The sequence below is a fragment of the Salvelinus sp. IW2-2015 genome, linkage group LG18 (assembly GCF_002910315.2).
Source record: "Salvelinus sp. IW2-2015 linkage group LG18, ASM291031v2, whole genome shotgun sequence".
Lineage (NCBI taxonomy): Eukaryota > Metazoa > Chordata > Actinopteri > Salmoniformes > Salmonidae > Salvelinus > Salvelinus sp. IW2-2015.
This window is the reverse complement of record NC_036858.1, coordinates 32,615,005-32,626,268: the sequence shown is the minus strand read 5'-3', so window position 1 is coordinate 32,626,268 and position 11,264 is coordinate 32,615,005. Positions and strand designations below refer to the sequence as shown.

General features: G+C 40.4%; 1 protein-coding gene across 2 annotated transcripts; it reads right to left on the bottom strand.

The window, feature by feature from the left end:
* LOC111978275 (ectonucleoside triphosphate diphosphohydrolase 6) lies at positions 1–10,781 on the bottom strand. Of its 2 annotated transcripts, XM_024008247.2 has the most exons (15): positions 10,615–10,706; positions 10,146–10,210; positions 9,883–10,019; positions 9,010–9,086; positions 8,739–8,882; positions 7,887–7,962; positions 6,084–6,119; positions 4,558–4,646; positions 3,848–3,927; positions 2,083–2,147; positions 1,403–1,507; positions 1,110–1,250; positions 940–996; positions 606–718; positions 1–473 (listed from the first exon to the last, which is right to left on the bottom strand). In XM_024008247.2, exons 2-15 carry the CDS (start codon positions 10,148–10,150, stop codon positions 390–392), a joined length of 1,209 nt encoding a protein of 402 aa, XP_023864015.1. In that variant the 5' UTR covers positions 10,151–10,210; positions 10,615–10,706; the 3' UTR covers positions 1–389. The 2 variants fall into 2 exon arrangements, with proteins under 2 accessions (XP_023864015.1, XP_023864014.1); XM_024008246.2 differs by having other exon boundaries at positions 9,883–10,210; positions 10,615–10,781.
* Positions 10,782–11,264: the final 483 nt, after the last annotated feature.

The following is an 11,264-nucleotide window of genomic DNA, read 5'->3' as shown; positions in this document are numbered from 1 at the left end:
TTGTTTCAATTTGTTTTATCATTCAAAATACATATGCCTTCAATATTTTAGTTCATGATTCTGAACTGTATACAATTGTACAGACATTTACATTTTAGCAACCTTATATTTAAAAATACCAAATATGTAATAGGTCATGCTCCTTCAAAATACACCAGTACCATGTGCTTGATTACTATACAACTAACATTCCTTTATAAGTACAAAACAATCACACCTGCCAAAAGATAAAAGTAAAACATCCAAAGGTGACTGGTAATATAAACTCACATTTTGATCAAACTTAAGAACAGGTACAATCACCGGGGGGCATTTTCCCAGAGCATACTTTGCAGCACAGAATCACTGGCACGTCATGGCAGTGGCGAGTGAGAGGAGAGACTGGCAGCTCACTGACTGCGGAGGGACTCGATGTAGTGGAAAGTAGCCCCCAGAGCCCAGCTAGTCTCCACTTCGTCAATCTTCCTCGCCAGCTGAAAACACACACACAGTTCTGTCTTTGGCCGTCCGATGCAGACCCATGGAAATGCACAGCCTCAGTGCGACACCGTCACAGTTGATTTCGAATTAATGATAAATGGCTTTTATTTGCATTTGATTCTTACCTTAAATACTTTATCTCTGGGAAAACCAAGCTCTTGCAGCATCCCAGAGATGTAGGTCAGATCCAGACAAAGGAAAGGATTCTCTCCTGAAGTAACCGGCATTCCGTTGCACACTGCGAGAAAGCAAGACATGCTTGTAAATCAGCATACTATATGCTGAGTTCTTGCAAGTATTCAATACATTCCAATAGAACTTGGGATGACTTATTCATTAAAATGTGTGAATGCTCAAACGTTGATGAATAGGGATAAGTCATGTTCTACTCAAAATTCAGTTTGGTGGCAGTGAACCACATACAGTACACAAAACTGCAGCATGAGGGCGCCGTCTTACCTCTCTTGGCAGCATCAATGTAGTCGCTGACTTTTATAGTCCCTCCWGTTTTCTCATCTGAGTTAGTGGGGTGATTAGAATAGAACTACATTCAGTTACTAAATTAAGATATCATTATAGAAAACTGGGCAGCATATTCATTTGTGGCAAAAGGCAGGTAGGGTTCCTACCAATAGCACCCAGATCCACAGCTCTGTCATAGTAGTAGGAAAAGGCATAGAATTCCATATCTTTGGCTTCCCCTGCCTTCGTCACCTTTCTRTACAGCATCTTCTCCACTTTCCTAAGGCATGACTCATAAATGGGCTCTCCTGAAACAGAAACAAAACTGTTTATACACAAAAATTGGTCAGATCAGTCACGATCTGACAGGCAATTAATTGTTCATTAACTGACGTAACAATTGGTACTTAGCGTTAAAATTAATATTACTAAGTTAGTTATTAATCTCTTTTTACCGTACCTGCCTTCTGGCCCTTCACAGTATACAGAACTTCTGCATGTTCCCATTGRCCAGAGTATTCCGGGGCTAAGCAGGGGCTTACTAGCTCGGTGCTGGCGCCCTCTACTGTTGAAAATAGAACAGAGAGAATGCACATTGAATTTTGGCCTGACCAGCATAACTCATGTTTTGGTACACAGGCGGGATATATATGAAAGCTCTGGCTGGAGAAGGCTACATTTTACAAAAAAATAAACAACGAACTAAAGTGGGGTTGTCGTTCGGCCAACAATTTCCACAATAAGTATAAAGCTGTAAGGGGACACAGCATCTGAAATTGCTGTGCTCCAACAGGTTTTATGACTATTGGCCGACATCTGGCGTCACACTAAAGCAACCATATAACCAAAAATAAATTGAGGGAACATTGAGAATAAATAGATTATACAACMAACAAATGTATCAAAGAAATCTGATTAAAATGCAAGTGTATAAAATGAAAATCCCCATGGAGAACTGCATCCGGGGCATTCGACTGATGGCAGTTCTTAAAGCCAGGCATCAACTAAATCACAGCAACAGCTGGCATGCAAGGAATTAATCTTGGTCCATGTTATTAAAAGATTAGATAATGGCTTATTTATCAGGACGGGGAGGGTCTTTAAAAGTCAACGATGAAAGCAAATTGAAAAACCACATACAAGGCTGTCCCTCGATTCCTCCCAAGATAGCTAGTCTTGCCGACATCAAGCCTAGACCAAGGTAGCTGTGGAAGAAAAGAAAGCAGAATCAGTCGCTGATACACAGAAATAAGAGAGTGAGAGAGGTGTGTCAGAGTGTGTGTAGTCATACAGTTTGTGCAACATGCCAAAAAACGTAGCAGGGTCATACACTAACCTGAGGACTGGAAGAATAAACCGGTTTCACTCTCTGAACAACAGCACAGAAAAGGCTGCATTTCAGAAAAGCAGGTAGGGCCCCCACAGTGCCAAATACTAAACTACAGTATGTATCATAAGTATTCACCCCATTGGAGTTTTTCACATTTTGTGGTTGGGATTGAAATAGATTTAATTGTGATTGTTTTGTCATTGATCTACACAACTCTATTAATGTCAAAGTAAGAAGAAAAAAAATCTACAAATTAATAAAAATAGTCGTTGTGTAAGTTCACCCCTTTGTTAAGACAAGTCAAAATTAGTTCAGGAGTAAAATATGGTATAAAAAAAATAGTAAAGAAAACCCCACATAAGTTACATGGACTCACTCTGTGAAATAATATGAGTTGACATAACTTTGACTACCCCTTCCTTTGTCTCCCATACATATAACACCCTCGGTCAAGTATTGAAATTCAAGTACAGAACTACAAAGACCAGGGAGCTGTTCAAAAGCCTCAAAGAAGGGCAGTGATTGGTAGATGGGTAACAATAACACATCAGACATCGAATATCTCTTTAAGCATGGTCAAGTTAATTACGCTGTGGATGTTGTAATAAACCAACCAGACATCAAAGACACMGTCGTCCTTCTGAACTRAACTGCAGGACAGAAAGGACACTGCTCAGGGATGTCACCATGAGGGCATTGGTGATTTTAAAACAGCTACGGAGTTCAATGGCTGTGATGGGAGAAAACTGAGGATGGATCAACTTTGTAGAGACTCCATAATAATGACTTAAATGAGTGTAAAAAGAATACAAATATTCCAAAACATGCATATGTATGCAACAAAGCACTAAAGTAATACTGCAAAAAAAAACACAGCAGAGGCATACACGTTCTGGCCAAAATGCAAAACCTTCTGGGGCAAATCCAACAACACGTCACTRAGTAACTGTCTCCTTTTCAAGCATGGTGGTGGCTGCATYATGATATGGGTATGCTTGACATCGGCAAAGAGTTGTTCAGGATAAAAAGAAACGGGATGGAGCTAAGCACAGGCAAAGTCCTAGAAAACCTGCTTTACACCAGACACTGGGAGAGGAATTCACCTTTTAGCAGAACAATAACGGCAAGTTACAGTTTTGACTTAAATCCGTTTGAAAATCTATGGCAAAAATTGCTGTCTAGCCATGATCCCAAACACACAAAAAAAGATGAAAAAAATCCAAGGAGGGTTAATACTTATGATACCCACTGTAAATGTCCCACCAAAGCTGCTTTAGCACTTAGCCTTAGTATAAGATATTATTAAGCCAAAAATGGAAGAGTGTACTTGAGCATATATATATATATATATATATATATATATATATACTGCCATATACATGTGCTACAGCTTTCATCTTAAAACTCCATGCAAACAAAAAATAAAATGGTAGGAATCATTTCAATAAAAATATGACAGTTGCAATAATATAGCCTTTTGCAGCTGGATGCACCACACCGTAGGTTTAACATAAAGAGGGAGGAGGGCTTTCCAAAGAGCCCAATTATCCGTCTAAACATAGTGCATGATAGTACCTGTGTGAGTAGAGTGTGTGGGTGCTGTTGAACATCTGAAATGATGTAATGTAGTTGATGGGTGAGGTCTGGATGGTTTTCTGGAGAGAAAGAAAAGATGCAAAACATACAATTGTGTGGCTTTACACATTTGCAAACAAAACATTTCTAGATTTAAAAACGGCAGAATGGTACATGCTTTCTTATATGAACCCCAATTCCTGGGTGACCAGCTAGAGCTTATACAAACATCACACTGTGCTGTTTGACATCAAACCGACAAAAAGGATCTACTCAATAAGAAGAAAGAAAAAAAAAACTGCCGCAATCTGCAAAACCAATTTCACCCCTACGGCGTGAACGGCTTGCCGGGAGAGTTTAAACTCTTTGAAAAGCAGTGTAATGACATGGTAAATTGGTCCTCAATCCCTCGTGTACAAGACCTGACCTAGTTAAGGAACAAGAAATCCCCCTCCAACCTAATGTCCAACAACGTTTATTTACCAGCCTTTTCGGATTAGCGTGGCATTTGCTGATTAAGCCCTAAGATGAGAGGACATCCCGGTAGTTTGTGTTGCTTTAGAGAAGAGATCTGGCTTCATTGTGTGTGTGTGTGTGTGTGTGTGTGTGTGTGTGTGTGTGTGTGTGTGTGTGTGTGTGTGTGTGTGAGAGAGAGAGAGACAGTCTTTGGGCATGAGCGTCCGCTATCAAACAGAGATGCCTTATTGTACCTCATCCTGAGGGGAGAAGGTGATCTGGGTGGACCCCCCTCCCAAATCCAGCATCCCCACAGTGGGTGTGTCAGAGCTGTGGAGACCCCCTGCAGAGAGAGCGAGAGAGGGCGAAAGAGGGGGTGGGGTGGGGTGGGGGGGCAGTACTAGTGTGGTCACCAAAGAGGAACTGGGGATGCAGCGCTAGGCTAATCCAATAACAGGTAATCAAAATGTCTTGTCCAGAATATTAATCTATATCGCTGGTGTTCTGTTTATGTACCAGAATTAAGCCTGTTCAGAACATTGAGTTTGGGGCCAGGGCCCCGGAGGGTGAGGGTGGTAGGGTCAGTACAGGATGCCTTTAGTTCAATCCGTCACGCCAAGTAAACACTGACCCCTCACCACACCACACTAAGGCCTGACCCTTTGACTCAGATATTGACCATATTTGGGTAGAGATGGTCACATCCCCAATGGAATATATTTTCTCTTACATATAGTACTCCTAATCTTGGAGCTTAATCTATATCGATCCTTACCAATGCTACTTATGCCATTAGTAACTGACAGTTATCAAAGTTTGAAATCATCTCACCTATGAGGAAGTTGACAGTGATCCAAGCGGAGATCCCTTTGAGGAGAAAAAGAGATGGGGATTTACCTCATCCCCCTTAAATCAATCCTTCATAATACATGTATAACATGTATACATAGTTTGTATTGAAATCATTTAAACACGTATTAAAGTTGATCATGGAACAGTGCTTAAGGTTAACTATTTAGGTCAAATGAGATGACACTGTTTATGCCATAATGTATGTCATCTACCGGTCAAACGTTTTAGAACACATTCATTCACGTTTTTTATTTATTTTTTACTATTTTCTACATTGTAGAATAATAGTGAAGACATCAAAACTATGAAATAACACATATGGAATCATGTAGTAACCAAAAAAGTGTTAAACTAATCAAAATAGATTTGAGATTCTTAAAATAGCCACTGTTTGCCTTGATGACAGCTTTGGACACACTTGGCATTCTCTCAACCAGCTTCATGAGGTAGTCACCTGGAATGCATTTCAATTAACAGGTGTGCCTNTCACCAAGGAGGAACTGGGGATGCAGCGCTAGGCTAATCCAATAACAGGTAATCAACATTTCTTGTCCAGATTAATCTATTTAGCTGGTGTTCTGTTTATGTACCAGCACTAAGCCTGTTCTGAACATTGAGCTTGGGGCCAGGGCCCCTGAGGGTGAGGGTGGTAGGGTCAGTACAGGACGTCTTGGCCTTTAGTTCACCGAATCGTTCCAAACTAAAACATATCGCTCCAGTATCGTATCCCATGTATCTAGATACGTATCAAATCGTCTTGAAAGGGAAAGATGCACATCCCTAGTATAGATGGTCACATTCCCACTGGAATATATTTTCTCTTACATCTGGTACACCTATAATCTCAGAGCTTACTCTATATCGATCCTTACCAATGCTATCTATGCCATTAGCAACTGACAGTAAACAAAKTTTGAAAGCATCTCACCTGTGAGGAAGTTGACAGTGATCCAAGCAGAGATCCCTGTGAGGGGGAGTAAAAGAAAAGAGATGGTGATTACCTCATCCCTCTTACTCAATCCTTCATAATACATGTATAACATGGTTACATAGTTTGTACTGAAATCCTTTAAACAAAAAAAACAACATAGAACATTTCTAACCTTTTAAAGTTAGTCATGCAACAGTGCTTAGGGGTCAACTATTTAGGTCAAATGAGATTATGCTATATACATTATGGCATTACATTATGTTTGCACTCAGTGAGTAGGACTCCATTGCGTGCATTAGTGCCTTTAACAATCCTGTAATGACCCTTTCCTAGTTTTTGGACTCAGAACTATATCATAGGAGCTTTAGGATAAAACTCTTACAGTAGGATGTCGAGAAGCAATTGACATTTACAAACAAACAACTTCAAAAAGACTGCTGCGCTAGTAGTCATTATGACCAAAACACTGTCGCTTAGCTACCATACACTTTGTCCACTTTATCCCTCCGTCCTCCCTCAAATACCACTTAGATTCTTTTATAAGTCTGTTCGATTCAGAGAAGCATGTGTAATCTCCACTTGGATTAGCGTCTGGGGCAAGAGTGGCAAAAATCGAACTGATAATAAGGCGGTGAAATCCGGTTATGGATCGAGCGGGAGTTTAGCGTTACGGCTCAGCAATGACGCCAGAGGAATTTGTCCATTAGGCACAAAAACGTGAACTTCAAAGTTAATTCAGTAATCATAAAAGGTATTTTCCAAGGGTCAGGTCACCTCCACTGTAACAAGCTGATAGACTTGGGGAAGAAGACAACATTTTCAGCCTCAGAAATCAAATGGAGGATATTCGGTTTGCAGAGATTAAACAGAACATTATCCTACATGCCCATAATTGCTTGTATAAACTACTTTAAAAGGATTGGATTTAAAATATTTGATGTACTGCTTTTGTGCCTATATCAAACATGCCTTTCAACAGAAAATACAAATGTATATCTTATTTCAATATAACAATCCTATTAAAGCGTCAATGCCCACAGTAATTGCAGAGAATTGAATGGTCAATACCAGGCCAAAGGACCAGAACCTAGTAGCCACAGAAACATAGCCTGTCACCAAACAGCTTGATGTTGCTCAAACAAGCCAGTAATGGACCAGAGAGGGCCTCTACCATCTAGGCCACTCCACTGGACACAGAGGGCTCCAGTCCAGTCCCAATTATTTACAAATTGTATTAATTCTGCACTCCTGTCAAAAGTTTTGCTGTAATTAGTCATGGAGGTTAAAGCGGAGATTGACACATTTAATTCGCTTTTTTCCATAATCCGCTAAATGCCTCTGTGTGCATTGGGTAATTCAGGGCAGGGTAAAACTGAGTGACCTCTCTAGCTCTCTGAGTCAATGCAACACTGTGCAGAAACAGTCTAATCAGTGATCCCAAGGATCCAGTCCTGTGATAACCTCTGTTACCTCTATTAATGCCAATTCATCACGCTAGAAGAAAGAACATCTAGAAATTGTTATGAATTAGAAGAACTATCAAATGAGAAAAAAATCATCTACATCAAAAAGTCACAGGATAAAAAATAAACAAGGCCATGGAAAAATTGCTTCACTAAGACCCAAATGGGTGCAGTGTAAAAACATTGAATTCTAATTGGATTAAGGGGGAATCTTGCACCTATAAAAAAAAWTGTTTTATTGTATACAGAAATGTGAGTCCCACAGTACGACACTAGCAACACCWGCACAGGAATGACGTGTTTTGTGAAACTACAGGTGGGTGAGGGCCAGACATACCTTCATCAGTGCCATCCATTATGGACACACTGTCCCCTCTGGACAGGAATGGAGACTCCCCAAACACCTCCCTCACCTAGATAGAAAGCTTAACGTCAGTTCTTCCTTCAACCATGTTTGGAAGCTGTTTTCCACATACATACTTCATGTACATGACACGATTCTTTCTTTAAGGTAATACCTGCATGAAATCAACTTTGCAATATATAAATACTACTATTCACGAGCTGTATAGATGGCACATTTATGCATCTTTAGGACAAGGATGACGTGCATTCAATTCACACCTCTCTTCGTTGTAAAAAGGGGTTGGGTGTGGTAACACTTGGCCACGTAACAGTTCAACTACAAACTAAACAGGTTTAGGGTGTGTAGTCCTTAGGTGAACCTGTCATAGGCTATTAAATGGAGAGAGAGAAAACAAAGAGGTGGAGAGGAGGATCTGTGAAAGGCGTGGAGGACCCGGAACACTGACAGGTGATCAAACAAGCGCACAAGAGGTCACTTATGCAACTCATTCATGTCATTAAGTGCTTTCAGCTGATTGTATTACTGTACCAGGAGGACCACCAACAGTATGGGGTAAATTTAGACAAGTTATGCAATTACATAGCCTAGCTCATTTGTAAGTGGGCAACTCATTATTCGACCGCTGCCAACCTACATGCTTTTCCCAGCACAACTCTTGTCTTTTTCCAATGTAAAATCCGAAATCGGGGTGAAATGTAACAAAACAGCTAACGGAAATGCTAACTCCACAAGGTGAGAGAGTGGGAACTGTGCAGCGTTTGTGGTATGGCAATCTATCTACGCAGTGAGTCCACAGACATTGGCCAGTGGTGAAAGGCTCACCCTGTCCAGTAGGTGTGTGGCCTTCTCCCCAGGCAAAAGACGGAGGCCTGCAGTGGCCTTGAGGACCAGAGGAGTGCTGCTCCATACAGAGGAGGGAATGCTGCCTTGGGCCACAGCCAACAGCTCCAGGATCCCTTCTTTACACTAAGAAACAAACCACAGTGGAACCAAGAGATTTGATTTCTAAAGATAATGTCAGTGCAATAAGAGATGGTCTACATTTAGGAGTATCTTGACTGTTCTTTTCAAATAGATATATGAAGTCGGTAACCTTTTCTGGGTCATCAGCATATGCRGATAGACCTGGTTTTATTGCTCTGAATGTTTCATGTGCCAATTTAGGAGCCTCTGTAGAAAAAGACAGAACAAATTGMATGAAGCCCGTTGCAGTGAAATACAGTTGACATTTCATTCACAATTGAAATAGAATTGTAGGGTGCTAATGTAGATTTGAGTAATGCTAATAGTTACCACCAAAGCAGAAAACCCATGGCAAGCAGAGTGATATAATAAAGTAGCCTATATAACACTGCCATAACAATTGACTTGTTCTATCTTGTCAGAATTTCTACATGCTTCTGTGAACCTCTACTTGACATGTTGTGTGTTTGTGAAAAACAATGAGGGCTATTTCAACATAAATAGCAGGTGCTTGGTAGCCATTAGAATATGACAATCATTGGTTTAACAATAAAGCCAAAACAGCACTTAAATTATTTAGCTTAATGTTGAAATAAATGCGATAACTAGGCCATTTGGCGATGCTTTACAGTAACTTTTTGGGGGGATTCCTGGTATGGGGCAGCGTAAGCCTAATATGAGGCACATAATACAAATTAAGCCTGAAAGCCTTACATATCTCACATGGATTCAAATCTGTAATTAATACTTTTGCTGCCACACATAGATTACAAATTCTAAAAGCAATGCAGAGAGCTACATTTAATTGATCCATTTTGGTCAACTTCATTTGCAGATGCTATTCATAATACTATTCACCAAAACAAGTCCATTAATGGATGGAATAGAGACATTTTAATTTTGGGTTCAGAGGTATGGAGGTAACATATCTACATTCATACGGTCTTTTCTACCTCTCCCAGTGTAATATATTTGTTTTCAACTATGCACACATGTACTGTACCGTTGTCCTCCAGTTGAAACTTGAAGACATGGATCCTTGTCCCTGTGCTCCCAGCATCAAACATAACGCCATACTGGAAACGTCCGCTGACCACTTCTGAGGTGGTCGGTCTGTTGGGACTGCCCGACAAGCCCAATCTGTGTGGGAAGTGAGGTGGTATTTTGGAGATGGCTGGCCTTACACCATCATAGTGGCGCTTAACAAACATCAGGTAAGCTGCCAGGCAGCCAAAGAAGACAAAAACACTGGCCAACTTTGGTAACCTCATGGTGACTGGTGTGTGTAAGGCACATTCTGCAGTTCCATACAGAACTGAAGGCCGTTCGTCCTGGAAATGAAACAGACATACAGCAGTTAGCGATCTGATAGAGGGCTGTTAGAAAGGTGACAATCACGGGGGTCACCAAAGTTTAGCTAGTTAACGTTACTTGTATACATCATTTCAAGTTTTTCAACACCAGCGCCACTAGCTATAAAACACTGTTTCAGTACTAGCTAAATAAGCTAGCTAATTGCTTTAGTGACTAACTAACGTACACTTCTAGGTACTCTATTGTTCTCCCTTTTGAATTGCTAGCATGAAATCTTATGTAGGATAGTGTAAATACTGGCAGGCTAGCTGTCACTGTATTCTAGTACAGTAAGAGACAAACAACATTTACTAACGTTAGCTAGTGTAGCAGATAGCTAACTGGCTTTGTTCCTGGCTTGCTAATATTGAAGACAACTTACGAGAGCAAATCCTATGCGTGTAGCATAAATAGCTAGCTAGCTACTTATTCTGATTCCATTCGCATTTTCGCTGTTCCTATCTGGGACGATAGTTTGAAAACTCATGTCAAATAATTAATTCGCTTGGTGCTCGGACCTCTACCCAATCCAAGTCTCTGTTTGATTACATTAGTGTGTGTTTTAGTGATGACGTGTGAAGAAAATGCCGCGTTCACGAACTAGTCGGAATTAGAAAACTCAGAAWTGTCCGACTTGCTGACTGGTTGAACGCGGCACGTGTATAACTGCATCCATTTAACAAGTCCGACATTTTCGAGTTTCCTTGTTCCGACTAGCAAATTAACCCGGCAAAATACCAAATAGTTTATACATAGGCTCAAAAGTGGTTTGTACATTATCTGGCAAATTAAAAGTGGCAAGATTATTTCCAGTACTGAAGGTTGCCACTACCCAAATCCACTGTGACCATAATTCTGACAATTATTTAGTCCAGATTTTGTTAAACTACCTACCTAGTGAAGCCACACAACTTCAGAAGTAGGCTAACGTATTATGGAAAGCAAATAATTTGTCTGTGAGAAAACAAAAACAACACCTCTTATACATTATTAGAATCGATTATACAGTATGAGAAACAATAAACAGAAAAA